This window comes from Mus musculus, chromosome 4, assembly GCF_000001635.26.
Source record: "Mus musculus strain C57BL/6J chromosome 4, GRCm38.p6 C57BL/6J".
Lineage (NCBI taxonomy): Eukaryota > Metazoa > Chordata > Mammalia > Rodentia > Muridae > Mus > Mus musculus.
In genome coordinates this window covers 116,550,033-116,567,302 of record NC_000070.6, presented here as the reverse complement: position 1 = coordinate 116,567,302, position 17,270 = coordinate 116,550,033, and the positions used below count along the sequence as shown (strand labels likewise).

Here is a 17,270-nt window from a genome sequence, read left to right as displayed (position 1 = left end):
AGCTCACACCTGTCTTTAACTCCTGTTCCAGGACATCTGACACTCTCTTCCAGACATACCTGCAGGTAAAACACCAATGCACATAAATAAAAATAAGTAAATTCTTTTTTTTTTTTTAAGATTTATTTATTTATTATATGTAAGTACACTGTAGCTGTCTTCAGACACTCCAGAAGAGGGCGTCAGATCTCGTTACAGATGGTTGTGAGTCACCATGTGGTTGCTGGGATTTGAACTCCTGACCTTCGGAAGAGCAGTCGGGTGCTCTTACCCACTGAGCCATCTCACCAGCCCCAAGTAAATTCTTTTAAAAAATAATTAAACATACTGGATAGAGAAAGTAAATTCTACAAATCAAGGCCCTTAGCTGAAAACCAAACAAAAAGAAACCAAATTTAGTAACTTAACTAGGAAAAGAATTCATCAAAACACCACTGGAGTTGAGAGAATTAGGAGACTTTGATTTGACAAATATAAAACAACAGAAACTAAGCAGTAGAAACCAATGCCACAATCACAACACAGGAAGAGCTGGCTTAGGAAACTGCTCGAGCTAGTAATGCCACAACTGCCAAAGGAATGAATTCTCAATTGTCTTTATTTCTTTGTAGCTCACTGGCACAGCCTGGGTATACATATTCATGGACACAGCCTCTTCAGCTTTCTCTCCCAGTAAAATTAATAAAATGCCAATATAAAAAGGGCTAAAACAAACACTATGGACTGGAGAGATGGCTCAGATGTTAAGAGTCTGATAACAAACCTGATTAACTGACTATGATCCCCAGAACCGATAAAGTAAAAAAATGGAAGCAGATTCCCGACTTACACACAAAATGTAAAATACATATATTTTTAAAAGAGCAATAAAGATCATCGTAAAAATAAATTAGTAGACTAACACAAAAATCCTGCCAGTGATTAAGTGCTATCATTGTACCTGCCCCAAAAAATTTCCTGAAATTTTCTTAAAGTAATAAATAGAAACATTTGCAACTTTTCTCAGGTAGTCTTCTAAAGCTATTACAGTCAAAGGACACAAATGTCTAATGCAAACAAACCTAATAATACTACCAAACAACTAAAAACTAAGTCTAAAATCAAACTCTTCCAAATGAGAAATATTAAAAGATAAATTTTACCAGAGCACAGAATATAAAACATAAAAGCATGCTTATTATTGGATGCAATCTGAGCATTACTGTTGGCTTTTAAGATTCAGATCATTAAGGCTGCTATATTAGGCAGGATCATGAAACATGTTTTTTGTTGGTGGTAGTTGCTTTTCTTTAAAATTATTTTATGTGAGCCGGGGTGGTGGCGCACGCCTTTAGTCCCAGCACTCGGGAGGCAGAGGCAGGCAGATTTCTGAGTTCGAGGCCAGCCTGGTCTACAAAGTGAGTTCCAGGACAGCTAGGGCTACACAGAGAAACCCTGTCTCGAAAAAACAAAAATAAATAAATTAATAAATAATTGTTTGTATTTATGTACATCATGTGCTTGTGTGGTATACATGCAGGTCAGAATTGGGCATCTGATCCCTAGAACTAGAATTGAAGACAGTTGTGATCCACCATGTGGCTGTAGGGAACCAAGCCTGGGTCCTCTGCAAAAGCAACAACTGTTCTTCACTGCCAAGTCCCAGCCCTGTTTGTAGTTCAGGCTGGCCTCCAACTAACTCACTGTGTGAGGCAGAGGATGATGGTGAACACAGTCCTACTGTCTCCTCATCCCAAGAGCTAGGAGTACAGGAGTGAGTTACCTACCATGCTGTTTATGAAATTTTAAGGTTATTCACTTTCCTTTTTTACAATGCTGGAAATTTAACTTAGGATCAAGAACTCTATGCTAAATCCTTAATATCTAAATATTTAAACCTCAAGATTTTAAAACCAGGAAAAAAAATTTTAAAAACATTTGCTCCAAAAGTCACTAACTACACTGTTACAAACAGGTTATTAGTAAAGATCACCGTTTTTTTCTCACTCAAGTGTGGTGGCTCATGCCTGTAGTTCTAGCACTAAAGAAGATGGATTATCAAAGAGTCCTGGGCCAGCCTAAACTACAGAGACTCTATTTATCTGAAAACAAAAAGGGCTAACTTTTATCAATAATTTCAAACTGCATTGATCTGGAAGGGTATATTTATGTAAAAGACTTTTTGTTTAACCTCATGCGAATTTTTCTTATTATTTATAAAAGTTATTCTCAATCAACCAATTCCTAAAAAGTCCTCTGACCTTCACACAAGCACTGTGACACATACAATATATAACATTTATTTATTTAAAAGTCTCTTCTCAAGAAGAGATGTGGCTCAGCTCAGAGTGCTTCTTTAGCATGCACAAAGCCCTGAGACTGGAGAAGACTTCAAGCCACCACATGAATGCTGGTAACTGAAACTGGGTCCTCTGCAAAAGCAGAAAGTGCTTCTAACCACCGAGTCAACTCTCCACCCCTCACAAACATATATGCTGTAGAAGTCCAACACAGGCCCAGGAGGCTGGCTCAGTGCTTATTGGCACCTGCAGGAAAAGTCCAACAACCTGAACTCCATCCCTGGGGCCCATATGCTAGAGGCAAAGGACTACTCCAAATATTGTTCTCTACCTCAACATATGTTCCAAGGCATGTATATACCCACACAAATAAATATGAAAAAAAATTTAAGAGTTCAATGTGCCAGGTGTAATGGCATATGCCTTTAATCCCAGCACCGGAGAGACAAAGGCAGGCAGATAGTTAAGACCCTATCTCAAAAGATAAAATAAAAAACCGGGCGTGGTGGCGCACGCCTTTAGTCCCAGCACTCGGGAGGCAGAGGCAGGCGGATTTCTGAGTTCGAGGCCAGTCTGGTCTACAAAGTGAGTTCCAGGTCAGCCAGGGCTACACGGAGAAACCCTGTCTCAAAAAACCAAAAAAAAAAAAGATAAAATAAAATAAAATGGACTCTAATATATAATCTTTTTCCTTTTAGCACTTGTTTCAAGTATTAATAGAGCTTGATTTCCAGTAATTACAAGGGAGCTCACTACTGCCTGTAACTCCAGCTCTAGGGATTTGAAGCCTTCTTCTGTCTCCAAAACCACATTCCATACACTCAAAGAGACTTAAAAATATGTTAATTATTCTATAAATATATCTATAGGTACCAAGAAAGTAAGTGAAAATTTAAACTTTTAAGTATAAATAAGGGTTTTCAAGTCAAATGTAAAGTACAGCCAATCTTAAACCTTATGTTCAATATTTTTTTCAGTCCAGGGATTTGGCCTTTAGTCTTAATAACAAAGCTGGTTGTTCACAGAAAATGAAGATAAACATAATGAGGATTTTAAAATCAATTTCTTTAAGAAAGACTATCAGGCTAATGGTGTGTAACTCATTGGTAGTATGTCATGTGCAAAGACCTGGGCCAGATCCCCATAACCAGCACCAAGTTCCATCATCCCACCTTCCCTCAAAAAGGAAACTATAGCTATGCTGGTATCCTATATTTTTATACTTCAGCTGGCAAACTGTAAAGTCTTTTCTTGTTTTGGAAATAATGCTTTGTGGTCTACCAGATACTCCCAGCCACCAGTACATGAAACCTGTGCTAACAGTACTACCTCCAGTGCCTGTTTTGCTGAAAAATTTGTTTGCCAAACAAACCAGTTATGGGCTGATGATTGCTTTGGTAGAGGAATATAAAGTAATAGTTGCCTTTCTATAACTTTTAGTGTATTTGAAATCACCTATAAAATTCAATCCATATTAGGTAATGAATGAACCTTACAATTAAAGTATACCCATAGACAGAAGAAGTTCAGCTTCTCTTATAAAACCATTTTTTAGTATTTTGACTTCCGGTAGTTTTGTTTGAGGCAGAGTGCAATAGCAAACAGAAATCATTGGGTTTAAAAGTCATTTGAAGTGTTAGATCTTCAGCATAAACAAAAACAAGCTAATTTCTAGACCACACCAATACAACGACTTACAAAGTAAATATTATCTTACCTGGAATACCAAGATCCTCCCACAACACAAATGCAAATGTGCCTTTTCTATTTGAAAGAACGAAAGAAAGACTGACAGATAGACCTGTGTGTGCTCCTATGAATGCAGGTGAACTTGTGCCACTCACTGCACGTTGGAGGCATCTCCAATGTCAGCCCATGTCTTCTCCCCTGTCTGAGACAGGGTCTGATTTGCTGCTGCATATGCCAGGTTAGTTCCATGTGTTTCCAGATTCTCCTGTCTCTGCTTGCACAGGATTTCTACAGATAGAAATCTAAATCCTGCCGGGTGGTGGCGGCGCACCCCTTTAATCCCAGCACTTGGAGGCAGAGGCAGGAGGATTTCTGAGTTCAAGGGCTATACAGAGAAACCCTGTCTCAAAAAACAAAACAAAACAAAAAAAAAAAAAACAAAAAACAAAAAAAACCAAACCAACAACAACAACAACAAAAAAACCAACAACAACAAAAAAGAAATGTTAAGTCCTCATGCGTAGGAGGCAAGTACTTTATGCCCCAGCATCTCCCTGACTCAAATTTGCCTTTCTTTTCTTTTTTATCACACAGCATGAGTGTGCAGGTCAAAGGACAATATAATGGAGTTAGTCTCTCCTAACCTCCATGTGGATCTCAGGGATCAAACTCAGACCCTCTCAGGCTTGGCAGCAAATAACTCTACCCAACTAAGCGCTATTGTCTGCCCTAAATTTTGCCTTTTCTATAAACAAGTTTTGTTAGGATACCTTAAAATGGCTCATGCCCCCTAATGTTACAACAGTTTAACTTTCATGTTTAAAAGCAACCAGGACTAGGGGTGGGGTGAGAAAGTTCAACCTCCATCACTGAAAAACTAAACAAACAAACAAAAAAAATCAACTAAGGTCGATGTGGCACAGGCCTTTAACTTAAGCACTAGGGAGACAGAAGCAGGCAGATCTCTACTGAGTTTGACGCAACTATATCTACACAGCAAATTCCAAGCCAATCATGGCTACAGAGTGAAACCAGGTCTCAAAACAAAACACAACAGAACAAATGCCCTCAACCAACCACACAAGAGCAAAGACACATATAGTACTTCAGTAGTAAACACCGTGACAGCTTACTTAGGTTTGTCTACTAGTCAAGTGCATCTCATCTTCATGTTTCACAACACAAAGTAAGGAAAAAAACATCTGCTTAGCAAAGCATGACGTCACACACACCCAATCATAGCTACCTGAAAGGAGGCAAAGCAGGAGGTTCACAGTTCAAGGCCTGCCATGACAACTTAGTGAGACATGGTCTTAAATAACAACAATAAAGATAAAATTAAGTGTAAGAGGGTTGGCTTACCAGCCATGAGGTGTTCAGTTCAATCAATTCCCAGTACCAGGAAGGTAAAAAACAACCCCACAATATGGACTCACAACCATTATTAATTAAGGTAATAAATACAAAGTACTTTGAGCCAGACATGGGACACACAGCTTTGACCCCCAGCCCCTGGGAGGCAGCAGCAAGCAAACTTCTGAATTTGAGGCCAGCCTGGTCTACACAGTGAGTTCCAGGGTAGACATAGCTAGTCTCCAGGGTAGAAGGGGGGAAAAGCAGTTTGGACAAATGGAGAATCTCTTATAAACATCACCTGTCAATAAAAAAGCTGATGGCCAATAAGCTGAGGCAGGAAACAGGAGGTGGGATGTTGTAAGAAGAGAAGATTCTGGGAAATAATGAGATAAAAGACTGGAAAAACAGAGGAGACCAGCATAACCAGAAGGTTAGATGAACTTGGAGAGACTCTGAGGGAAGAAGGCTGAGACTGAAAGAGAGGTAACTAACCACATGGGAGACAGAATAGTTTAAATGGTTAAATAAGTTACAAGCTAGAAAGGAAATGAGCCAAAGCTTATGGCCTAGGCATTTATTAATAAATATTTATAGTCTCATAGTCTGCCTTCTGTGAGCAGGACTGAAAAAAGAAAAGCTGATATAGTTTACAGTCTTTTCTGGCACATTAGTCTTAAACTATAAGATTAAGATTTGCTGTCTTCTGAAAGAAGATTGAGAACTGTTTAAATGAGTATTTTTAAAAACCTCTATTATAGGGCTGGAGAGATGGTTCAGCAGTTAAGAGCACCGACTGCTCTTTAAGAAATCTTGAGTTCAATTTCCAGCAACCATACGTAATGGGATCCAATGCCCTTTTCTGGTGTGTTTGAAGAGAGCAACAGTGTACTTACTTACTTACACACACACACACACACACACACACACACACACAGAGAGAGAGAGAGAGAGAGAGAGAGAGAGAGAGAGAGAGAGAGAGAGAGAGAAAGAATGGGGCAGTGGCAGTAGACACCTTTGATCCCAGCAACCGGGAAGCAGAGGCAGGTAGATCTCTGAGTTCATGCCAGCAGTTTACAAAGTTTGAGGACAGTCAGGGCTAGCTTGAGAAACCATAAATCAATCATATGGGCTGGAGATCTGGATCAGTGGTTAAGACCAATTGCTCTTTCAGAGAACCAGAGTTTAATTCCAAGAACCCAAGCTAACAATTGTCTGTAACTCCAGTCCCAGGGATCCAAGGCCCAACACAGACCTCCGAGGGTGCCAGACAAACGTGACACTCATACACACCGGCAAAATATTCATGCATGTTAATAACAGAATTAATTCATACTTTAGAAAATAAATTATAGGCTGGTGGTATATAGTTTAGTGACAGTATGTTTTGTAGCATACACTAGACTGGGTTTAATCGCCTACACTGAAAATAAAAAGTAGCCAGATACAGCGGAGAATGCCTTTAATTTCAGCATAGGACAGGCAGAAGAAGCAGGTAGATCTCTGTGAGTTCTGGATCAGCATGAATCTACACCAGTGGCTCTTAACCTGTGGGCTTAAGGGGGTCACATAACAGATGTTTACATTATAATCCCTAAAAGCAGAAAAACTAAAGTTATGAAGTAGAAACAAAATAATTTTATGGTGGGAATTCCTCACCACAACATGGGAAATTATATTAAAAGGGGCTCAGCATTAGAAGGCTGAGAACCACTGTCCTACATAGTAGTACTCTGTCTCAACAAATTTGTGTGTCTCTATGTATACAGAAACACACACAAGTACACTCACAGATTTCTTATCATGTACAAATTATTAAAATGGTTGGAGGAAGAAAAAAAAAAAAAAAGCCTGACAGGGTGGTATACTCCTTTAGATAATTCTAGCATTTGAAGGCAGATGGAACCCAGTTCCAGGCCAGCCTGATCTATAGAGTGAGCTCCAGGTCAGCCAAGGCTACACAGAAAAAAACTCCAAAAAAACTCCAAAAAAAAAAAAAAAAACCAACAACAAACAAACAAAAAAGAATTCTGTTACTTCAAAATAAAGGCTTCCCATTCCGTCTCCCAACTTCACGAATTCTTAAAGCACACTGTCCACAATAAACTGAAAGGTTAGACTAACAAATAAATGCAAGCCATTTTAGAACACTCAGAAGAAAGGTAAAAAAGGTGAATTTAGTACTGTAAAATAATGTCAAGACAGAAAGCAATTCTAATTTTCAAAAAGAACTTTAAATGATTTTCTTCCAAGACCAACAAAATAAATAAGTAAATAAATATTTCCTGGGCTTTTGAAGAGATGGTTTAGCAGTTAAGAGCACTTGTTGCTCTTCCAGAGTACCCAGGTTTGACTCCCAACACTCACATGACACCACCTCACAACTGTCTTTAACCCCAGTTCCAGGGGATCCATTATCTTCTGACCTCAATGGGACCTATATGTACGTTTACACAGGAATACATACAGGCACACTACCCATATACATAAGAAAAAAATTCCTAGAACAAAAATTTTACCGTCTAAATGAATATATAAATGTAATTGAAACCAACTCTATGAAAGGTGGCAGTTTATCCTGGGAATGGATCGTCAAAGATCCACAATTTGCACTCTATCTTATCTTTTAAATAGACAGAAATTTCACTCAATCACACCTTTCCAAAAATTAAAATTTGCTATTGTTTTTTTGCACTTCTGGCAGGGTCTTTTTGTTTTGTTTTGTTTTGTAAGCGAAGCTTGCCTTTAGTTAAAAAAAAAAAGTGGGAGAGAAGGACCTAGCATTACACTTCAGAATATATTTTCACTTGCAAAATTGTTTCTTTATTTTGTAAATGCCCAAATTTCTTGGGTTCTGAGGTGAAAACTACCATAAAAAACATGAGACCTCATGAGTGGAGCAGAAGTGATAAAAGCGCTCTAATCCCAGGACTCAGGGTCTGAGTTCAAGCCCAGCAAGGACTGCAGAGTGAGTTCTAGAATAGGCAGGGCTACACTGACAAACCCATTTTGAAAACAAAAAACATTCGACCACCAACAAACTACAAATCTGTCTACTGGCGTCTAATACTCTTTAGTTTTTGATGAGATTTACAAAAAAAGTGGCTTTATTACTAAACAAAAACCATGAACCACCACTAACTTCTGGTTTTCCGGGTAAGAGTTATCAAAGTTAAACTATTCAACACATTATACATGCCAACCTCAGAGTACAAAAGTGGCAGACAAAACTGATACCACAGCACAATTTCAGAACTATTCACAACTACCAAAAACAAAAAACCGCACCCATTCTTATGTAAACTTTTGCAGTAAACTTCCTGAGCCTCACCTTCGCTTACACCTACCCTCTTCAAAGGTACCAATTGTCAAAAACTCCTAAGAGAAAACGTCCCATAGGGGAAAAAACGACTGAAATGTTATTATATTTAAGCATTTAAACAGGGTTCTTCCTCAGGCTACAGCCATTTTAGATTCAGTATCTTTTGAATTTTATGGGTTGGGAAGATTTAGCATGGAATAAAAACGACTAGTTAAGCCACTTCAACTAATCAAACTTCCACTCCAATGGGACGGAGTTTGGTAGATAACCAGTAAGACAATCTGAAGTTGAAAAGGTCTCCCTACCCCAGAGAACCGCGACTCCGGGCGTGGAAGTTCCCTTTCGCCCAGATAGTCCACATTTGACTTACACGACTTTTTCCTCGTTAAGTTTCTCTTAACTGGAAAACAGAAGCCTTCGGCTCTTATTTTAAAGAAAGGTAAAATAATAATAATAATAATAGTAATGATAATAATGATAATAAAACCCAAGTAAACCAAATCACTCAACCACTATCAAGCCGGAACTCCTGGAGAGGAGCCGGAGCCGCAGGTGAGCGTTTCCGACCGGGAACTGAAGTTGAAGTCGGAGAGCTCTGGAACCGCCGCGGCGACGCTAGTGTGCAAGACTCCTCCCGTTGGCGGGGGGGAGGGGGACGTTCCAACTCGGCGACTCCCAGGTCCCTCGTCCACCCCGGCGGACCCACACCCAACCACCTGTGCAAGACCTTCTTCTAACTAGTTTTCCTAGACGGCCAGTTAGGTGCCGGCGGAGCCCGTGCCGGGACCACTCCAGGTCTCCTTCTGCTCGGTGTCCAGGACCCATACTCACCCGGCAGCGGCGGGGCTACGGTCAAGGACGACTCGCGGCGTCTGAGGACGCGTCCTCAGCTTCTCCGACCAGCAGAGGTGACTAGCCCACAACCATAACAAAGCTCTTCCCAAAATGGCTGCCCGGCCCACAAGGCCCAGGAGGGGGCAGAGCGGGTGGAGGAGGAGCGACGGCCGGCTGGGCCCTCCCTCTGCCGCTTCGGCCCGCCTCCTTCACGCCCACTAGCACCGGCGCACGCGCAGGCGTGAGCTCCAGCTTTCGTGACCCCGCCCGGGCGCCCGCGGCTCGCTCTGGAAACGTTGGGCTGCTCCTGCAGCGGTTACTTCCCGCCCCGCCCCCGGCGCCCTTCGGCGCGACGCCGGTCGGTCCACTCTCCCTTCCGCAAAGCCTTCGCCTCTCCTTGTGCCGCTCTTGGGGCGAGGACCAGCCGAATTCAGCACGCCCCTTTAAAGCTCCCAGCCGGGTCCTCCGGCCTGGGAGCACGTGAATATGGGAGGATATATTTGTACCAGTTCTTCCCCCACCCATTCTTTCTTCACCTTCTCACACCTCGATTGTGAACCAGATGCTTCGCCAACTACTAGAATTGTCAAACAAGTAGCGGAAGAGTGTGTTTTCCGAGCCCTGTACACCTTTGCCCCTCCATTCACAGGCGCGCGCCGTGGAAACTACAGTCCTAGGCAAGCCATAGACACACACATACTCCCGCCCCTCCGGACTAGAGCATGCGCGGCGGTGTGGGCGCACTACCTGCCGGGAGTTGTAGTTCATGGGCATTGCAGGCGTCACGGAGCCGCCAGAATGGAGGGTTGAAATCTGCTCCAGCCCAGTCTTTGCTAATAAACCCCCAAAAGAGTCTATAAGCACTCTCTTGGCTATTGCACGACAGGAAGGGACCGTACAACCTTGCCAGAGAAGGTAATAAAACTGGCGGACAGCGTCTCACTAAAAACGAATGTTTCAGGAAGTTAGTTTTACTGCTTAGAATGGAGGAAGTAGTCAAAAAGGAGTCCCTACGTAAATGAACTCTCCTTTTTGTCTTCAGCTTTTTACACAAGGAGCCAAGAACGCTCGAAGTACTTGGTAGCTGTTCCTTTTGGTCGACAGATGGCAGGTTGGGGGTGGGAGAGGAGACTTAGAATAAATCACACAGAGGATAAATTCAACAATGTTACTTCCTGGATGACCTTCAAGCTCAATGCCCCTAACGCCACACTTTGATTCATAGAATTCTGAATGTTGGGCCCCAGTCTTCTGTATTCCTCAATGTAATTTCTAGGTAATAGAGAATAAGGTAAAAACAAAATCAACACCTCTTTCTCGCCCAGTGGTAGTAATAAAGGACTCAAATGCGGAGGAAGATGTGTCCAGTCGACTCAACAACGTTGTTTTGCAAGTTAAGCGTTCCAGGCAATCCTGCCTTTAAAAAAATAAAATAATTCCGTAGGCCAAATCAGCCAACTCCAAGTCTCCTCCTAGCTTCTTCCACTACTGTTACTGGGGGTTATTTCAGAAATTGTACTCTACTTCCTGAATATGTGTGTGTGTGTGTTAAACTGGTTAGAGATCCCATAACAGAGACTTGTAAGGTATCTGAAAGCTGACTTCAATTAGAATATTTTAGACTAGCCCTCAGCTCTGTGGTTAAAGGCACTTACTGCTCTTACAGAGAACCTCAGATCAGCTCCCAGCACCTATACTGTGGGGAATCCAAGCCTCTCGCCTGAGTGGGCACATGCATGAACATCCACATTAAAAATAATGTAAAATAACTGAGGGAGGGAAGCATTCAAAAACGGAAAGAGAAGAGTCGGAACTTGCTACCGTTAATTCCCATCCGGACCCATTTTCCTGCACTCAGGAAGTGGGGGGGCTGTGTGATTCCAGTTGCCGGAAGTGTTGTTTCGGTGTTTCTGGTTGAATTTGTTCAACTTTTGCGCCGTGTGATGGTGGCAAGTACGTTTCAGGGTTGTCAAGGGTACACTTTGGGAAGGAGGTGGTGGTGGGGTCACTAAGGATTGGTATTGGTATATAGATGTATAGTTACCCCACGCGTCTTAAGGACCTTTTGTGTCTAAATTCCGCTCGTGTCGCTAAAATGTCAGCTAGGAGCTTCCAGTTTGTGGTAGTTGCGTTGGCGAAATGAAAACATTTGGTCATTTTTTTTTTTCGTGGAATGAGCGAGTTGGCCACGGCTTTTAGTTTTTTAATCTCCACATCAGCTTCTGTCTCAGGGCTTCAGCCTGATTATAATCCTCCAAAATTAGAAAACACGTGCTCCACTGGTTACTGAATTCCAAAAGGTGGAGAATATATGGAAAACATTTAATTACATTGCTTGATTCACAACAAAGCGATATTTGTGGCTGCTCTCATTTATAGTGTAAAAATTCCACAGCCCCGAGTACACAATAACTAAAGAGAATATATGATTATTGGGAACAAAAGGTATAACTGTCAGTTTTAAAGATGAGGCACTGGTGCCTAAGAAGTGGTAGAGATGTTTGCTAAATCCAAATGTTCAGTTTCACATTGCTCTTTTTATTAAACCAAACAGCCAAAACTAAAATTATTCTTCAGAAAACAAAAACAGCACAAAACGTATTTCCTTAATATGTGACACTTTGGCAAATAAATACATAAATAAATCAAAATAAATTATGTTTCATCGAAGAGATTTTCTTGACTTTTTGTTGTTGTTGTTGTTGTTTTGGGTTTTTTTTGAGACAGGGTTTCTCTGTATAACCCTGGCTGTCCTGGAACTCACTCTGTAGACCAGGCTGGCCTTGAACTCAGAGATCCGCCTGCCTCTGCCTCCCAATGCTAAGTGCTGGGATTAAAGGCGTGCACTACCACTGCCCAGCAACGACTTCTTATAAATGTATAAAATGTATACAATTAAGCGATATCTTGTTTTATGTATAGGGCGTTGCTTCAAATTCAGCCATCCCCCTCAACTATAAAAATATATGAATCGGAATTGCATTTTCCCTGGACAAAACCCTGAGCAGAAACCAGAATGCTACACTTCATCCAGAAAGTTTCTGGAGCATCTTCAAAGGTTAGTTGAGCACTATTTGTCAATAACTGTTTGGCTATGGCAGATATAGAAATATGTATTCAAGTGAGGAAGGAAAACAATGGGCAAATTATAAATAAGTAAAATATTTACTATGTCAAATAATAACTGCTATGGAGTACTATACATCAGGGAAAGAGAATAGGGAATATCAAGAATAGAGAGAAGCCGGGCATGGTGGCACATGCCTTTAACCCCAGCATTCGGGAGGCAGGCGGATTTCTGAGTTCGAGGCCAGCCTGGTCTACAAAGTGAGTTCCAGGAGAGCCAGAGCTACACAGAGAAACCCTGTCTCGAAAAACCAATAAATAAGCTACAGAGAAACCCTGTCTCGAAAAACCAATAAATAAATAAATAAAATAAAAAAATAGAGAGGACCAGGGCTCTAGTTTGACCCCAGCACCCATGTTGGGTGGCTCACAACCACTGCTAATTCATCATTAAAGGACTTGAAGCTTCCACTGAGGGTACCCACACACATGAAAATAAGAATAAATCCTACCAGAAAATAATAGACAGGATTATATAACATAAATAGGAGGTTAGAAAAGAAGAATGGCCATGTAGGCAGCTGAAGGAAAAGCATTCTTACTGAAGACAAAAGGAGTAAAGACCAGCAGGAGCTCAGTCCCTGCATGCTTCTCGGGGCTCACCATGACTGGTAAGTAGTGCTCCTTTTAATTTCAAAGTGATATTTTTTAAAGAGCTTTTTTTTAAAAATGTGTATGGGTGTTTTGCCTACATGTATATCTGTGTTCCACCTGTATGTGATGTGTGTGGAAGCTAGGAGAAGGTGTAAGATCTCCTTGGAACTGGAATTACAATTGGTTGTAAGCCACCACATGTGGCAGGAATCAAACCTGGATCCTCTGGAGAAACAGCCAGTGCTCCTAATCACTGAGCCATCCCCCCCACCTCCAATTTATTACTTTATATATGTGGTGTTTTGCCTACATGTATTTCTCTGTACCATGTGTTCTTATTTTTAAACTTTGTCTTCTGGTTCTGTTTCCTTCATAGATGCTGAAGAACCCTTTTACAGTGAGACTTGGAGCTGGCAGAATAGACATACTTTCTCTCAAGACATGTCTACTGCAGAACTTTTCCTCTTTGCCTCCAAGAACTTGGCTTTCCCCATCATTTCAAGTGTGTATGAGGAAGATACAATGCTATCATGTGTCACCATGCAACTTTAAAAAGCAGAAGGCAGTCCTTCCTCCAAAGAAACGAAGCACCATCACTTACCTACTCGATAGCCCAAAGCCAGCTTTATATATAACTCTGGCGGGGTTAATCCCCTTTACTGCTCCCCCACTTCTCATGGTAATAACAAAGTCTTATATCCCCGTCCTAGCTTTCACTCAGATGGCTTATGGAGCCGGTTTCCTAGCTTTCTTGGGAGGGATCAGATGGGGTTTTGTTCTGCCAGAAAGTAGTCCAGCCAAACCAGACTACATTAATTTAGCTAGCAGTATGAGTCCTATTCTGTTTTCATGGGCAGCCATCCTATTTTCTGAAAGACTCAATGAAGCCATAGTCACATTAATAATAGGTTTAGGGATAGCATTACACAATGAACTTTTCCTCTTACCACATTATCCCAACTGGTTCAAAGCCTTAAGGATTGTAAGTACTTTAGTGGCTTTTATCTCATTTGTAGTCACTTTAATACTTGAAAATATTTATCCAGAAAAAGGGCCCAAGAGACCCGATTAAATAGAAATATAAAAATACTTTCTTGGTATTATTTACAGTGTCTGTGGAGGCCAGAAGACTGTTGAATCCCCTGAAGCTAGCTTTTTTTTTTTGTTTTGTTTTGAAGAAATATTTGTTTATTTTATATGAGTACACTGTAGCTGTCTTCAAACACACCAGAGGTGGGCATCAGATGCCCATTGCAGATGGTTGTGAGCCACCATGTGGTTGCTGGGAATTGAACTCAGGACCTCTGGAAGAGCAGTCAGTGCTCTTAACCACTGAGCCATCTCTCCAGAGACCCCTGGAGCTAGCTTTACAGACAGTTCTGAGCTACTCAATATCTAGGCTGGGAGCTAAACTTGGGTCTAGAGCAGTACATAGTCTTGAGCATTGAGCCTGTATCTCTTATCCTGTAAAGCTGCATTTTAGCATCACAATTATGTTCCTCCTTTGGCTCCTTCCTCCCCACCCCCACCCCCCCACAGGTAGGAATTTATTCTTCATACATAGTTTTTGTTTTTGTTTTCTAAAGAGTATTTCTTTTAGCCAGATGGCGGTAGTACACACCTTTTATCCTAGAAGAAAGGAGGCAGAGGCAGGTGGATCTCTGAGTTCGAGGCCAGCCTGGTCTATAAAGAGAGTTTCAGGAGAGCCAAGGCTACACAGAGAAACCCTGTCTCAAAAAGTTACAGATATCCACCTGCCTTTGCCTCCTGAGTGTTGGGATTATAAAAATTATTTCAGGGCTGGTGAGATGGCTCAGTGGGTAAGAGCACCCGACTGCTCTTCCGAAGGTCCAGAGTTCAAATCCCAGCAACCACATGGTGGCTCACAACCATCTGTAACGAGATCTGATTCCCTCTTCTGGAGTGTCTGAAGACAGCTACAATGTACTTACATATAATAAATAAATAAATCTTTAAAAAAAAAAAATTATTTCAAAGTAACTTATTTTGAAAAATGTCCTAATCCTTATTATGTCATATAAGGTTAGTTTACATTTTTGTGTGTCTGTGAATTGTATAGTCATGTACCTAAACATTTCAGTGTTTTGATTATACTGAGAAAAGTAAAAGATGAAAAATCCTGTATTAGAATCTAGCAATCATGAAGTCATATTTCATGAAAAGAATCCTACTTGTGGTTTGAAGAGATTTGGCTCCCATAGACTCATGTGTTTGAATCTGTTTGGCCCAGAGAGTGGCACTATTAGATGTGTGGCCTTGTTGGAGGATGTGTCACTGTGGGGGTAGGCTTTGAGACCCTCCTCCTAGCTGCCCTGAAGACAGTCTTCTCCTGGTTGCCTTTGGTACAAGATGTAGGACTCTCAGCAGTGCCAGTGCTGCCATGCTCCTGCCTTGATGATAATGAACTGAACCTCTGAACCTGTAAGCCAGCCCCAATTAAATGTTGTCCTTTATAAGAGTTGCCTTGGTCATGGTGTCTCCTCACAGCGATGGGAATCTAAGGCACTACTAAGAACCTTAAAAATAAAAGTATTGCTGTCAAGTTTTTTTAGCACTTCTGGATTGTCTAAGCCTTTGTTTCTTTTGTTTGTTTGTTTGTTTTTTTGAGACAGGGCCTTACTATGTAGCTCTGGCTTTACTGAAACTCACTATGTAGGCCATGGTAGCCTGGAGCATATAGACGTCTGCCTGTCTTTGTTTCTAACGTGCTAGAATTAAAGGCGTGTGGCATGACACCTGGTTTGTCTAAGTGTATTTTACCTGACATAACTTAGTTTTATGAAGTGAAATGACCTGTGGCTCTCAAGGTGGTAGGCAATAGTGGAATAAGGAAAGCCACTCACAGAAAGGCTGTTCACATGTCTAAGCTTTTGTTTGGTGTTTTCTGACCACATTTAACCTACAGAAGCTTTTAAAATAATAGCAAAAGGGCTAGAGACATACATGGCTTAGTGGTTGAGAGCACCCCCTTCTCTGCTAGAGAAACCATGTTCAATTGTCAGTACCTGCACTGTGCTAACAAGTTCTTGGGGTTTGGATGTGGCCTTCTTGGGCACAAGACAAGTATGTGGTACATAGACATATATTCAGATAAAATACTCATATACACTAAAATAAAAATTTTCAAATATTAAAACATGATCAGGCATTGTAAACTACATAGATCAGCGTTATATACTTAGCAAGTTCCAGGACAGCCAGTACTACACAGAGAAATAAATTAAACAATGGCAAAAAGCATTGCTTGGTTTGCTTTCCCTCCTCCCATAGTAGTATGGCTTGAACCTAGTGCCTCCTACATTCTGTACAAGCACAGCTACTGAGCAATATACGAACAGGCCAACAATTCAGATTTTAACTTGAAAACCTAGTCTGGGGGCTTGGGAATGTGGCTTGGTGGATAAAATACTTGCTTATCATGCAAAGCCCTCAGTTTGCTCTCCAGTACCCCACAGGCTGGGAGTGATAACACAAGTGTTCAATCCTAGCACTTAGGAGGTCAAGGCAGGAGGATCAGAGATTATGTTGTGTAACTGTAAATCAAAGGAAATTATTTTTGAATGTTATATCTTTGATATAAGCAGTCAAACACCACTTTACAAGTTGTATGAGTAAATTATACACACACACACACACACACACACACACACACACACACACACACGTTTTCTCTTCTACTAATTCCTACTATGAGAATAACTATCAAGATAGTGACTGTGCTTTTCAGATGTTTTCAGTGTTACACTAGAGTAAGAGTATTTTTATTCCAGACGATGATTGAGAAGATAATAAAATGTGGTAGTGTGCTGGCTGCTTTGGTGTGTCAACTTGACACAGCTGGAGTTATCGCAGAGAAAGGAGCTTCAGTTGAGGAAATGCCTCCATGAGATCCAGCTGTAAGGCATTTTCTCAATTAGTGATCAAGGTGGGAGGGCCCATTGTGGGTGGTGCCATCCCTGGGCTGATAGTCCTGGGTTCTATAAGAAAGCAAGCTGAGCAAGACAGGGGAGGCAAGCCAGTAAGGAACATCCCTCATGGCCTCTGCATCAGCT

The 17,270-nt window shown here is 41.3% G+C and overlaps 2 protein-coding genes across 6 annotated transcripts in view; one reads left to right on the top strand and one right to left on the bottom strand.

Moving 5' to 3' along the window:
• The window catches only part of Gpbp1l1 (GC-rich promoter binding protein 1-like 1), a 36,724-nt gene extending 26,600 nt beyond the window's left edge, over positions 1–10,124 (bottom strand). Inside the window, exon 1 of one of the 4 annotated variants that reach the window (XM_017320452.2) lies at positions 10,014–10,124. The gene's annotated coding sequence lies outside the window, so the exon portion shown is untranslated. Of the gene's footprint in view, positions 1–9,153; positions 9,225–9,474; positions 9,646–10,013 lie in introns of those variants that run through there. The other 3 variants (XM_006503485.4, NM_029868.3, NM_001368177.1) reach the window with 3 other exon arrangements.
• A 62-nt stretch (positions 10,125–10,186) lies between these two features.
• On the top strand, positions 10,187–15,775 carry Tmem69 (transmembrane protein 69). 2 transcript variants are annotated; one of them, XM_006503007.4, is made up of 3 exons: positions 10,187–10,392; positions 12,400–12,535; positions 13,574–14,283. In XM_006503007.4, the coding sequence occupies exons 2-3, from the start codon at positions 12,494–12,496 to the stop codon at positions 14,267–14,269; spliced, it is 738 nt and encodes a 245-aa protein (XP_006503070.1). In that variant the 5' UTR covers positions 10,187–10,392; positions 12,400–12,493; the 3' UTR covers positions 14,270–14,283. The 2 variants fall into 2 exon arrangements, with proteins under 2 accessions (XP_006503070.1, NP_808338.2); NM_177670.4 differs by lacking the exon at positions 10,187–10,392 and adding an exon at positions 11,360–11,430 and having other exon boundaries at positions 13,574–15,775.
• Positions 15,776–17,270: the final 1,495 nt, after the last annotated feature.

What these genes read in the sequence shown, in the direction of transcription:
- Tmem69 (NM_177670.4), top strand. Translation starts at nt 12,494, where the DNA reads ATGCTACACTTCATCCAGAAAGTTTCTGGAGCATCTTCAAAG. An exon ending in TTTCTGGAGCATCTTCAAAG is followed by an intron (nt 12,536 to 13,573) that starts GTTAGTTGAGCA and finishes TTTCCTTCATAG; the next exon opens with ATGCTGAAGAACCCTTTTAC.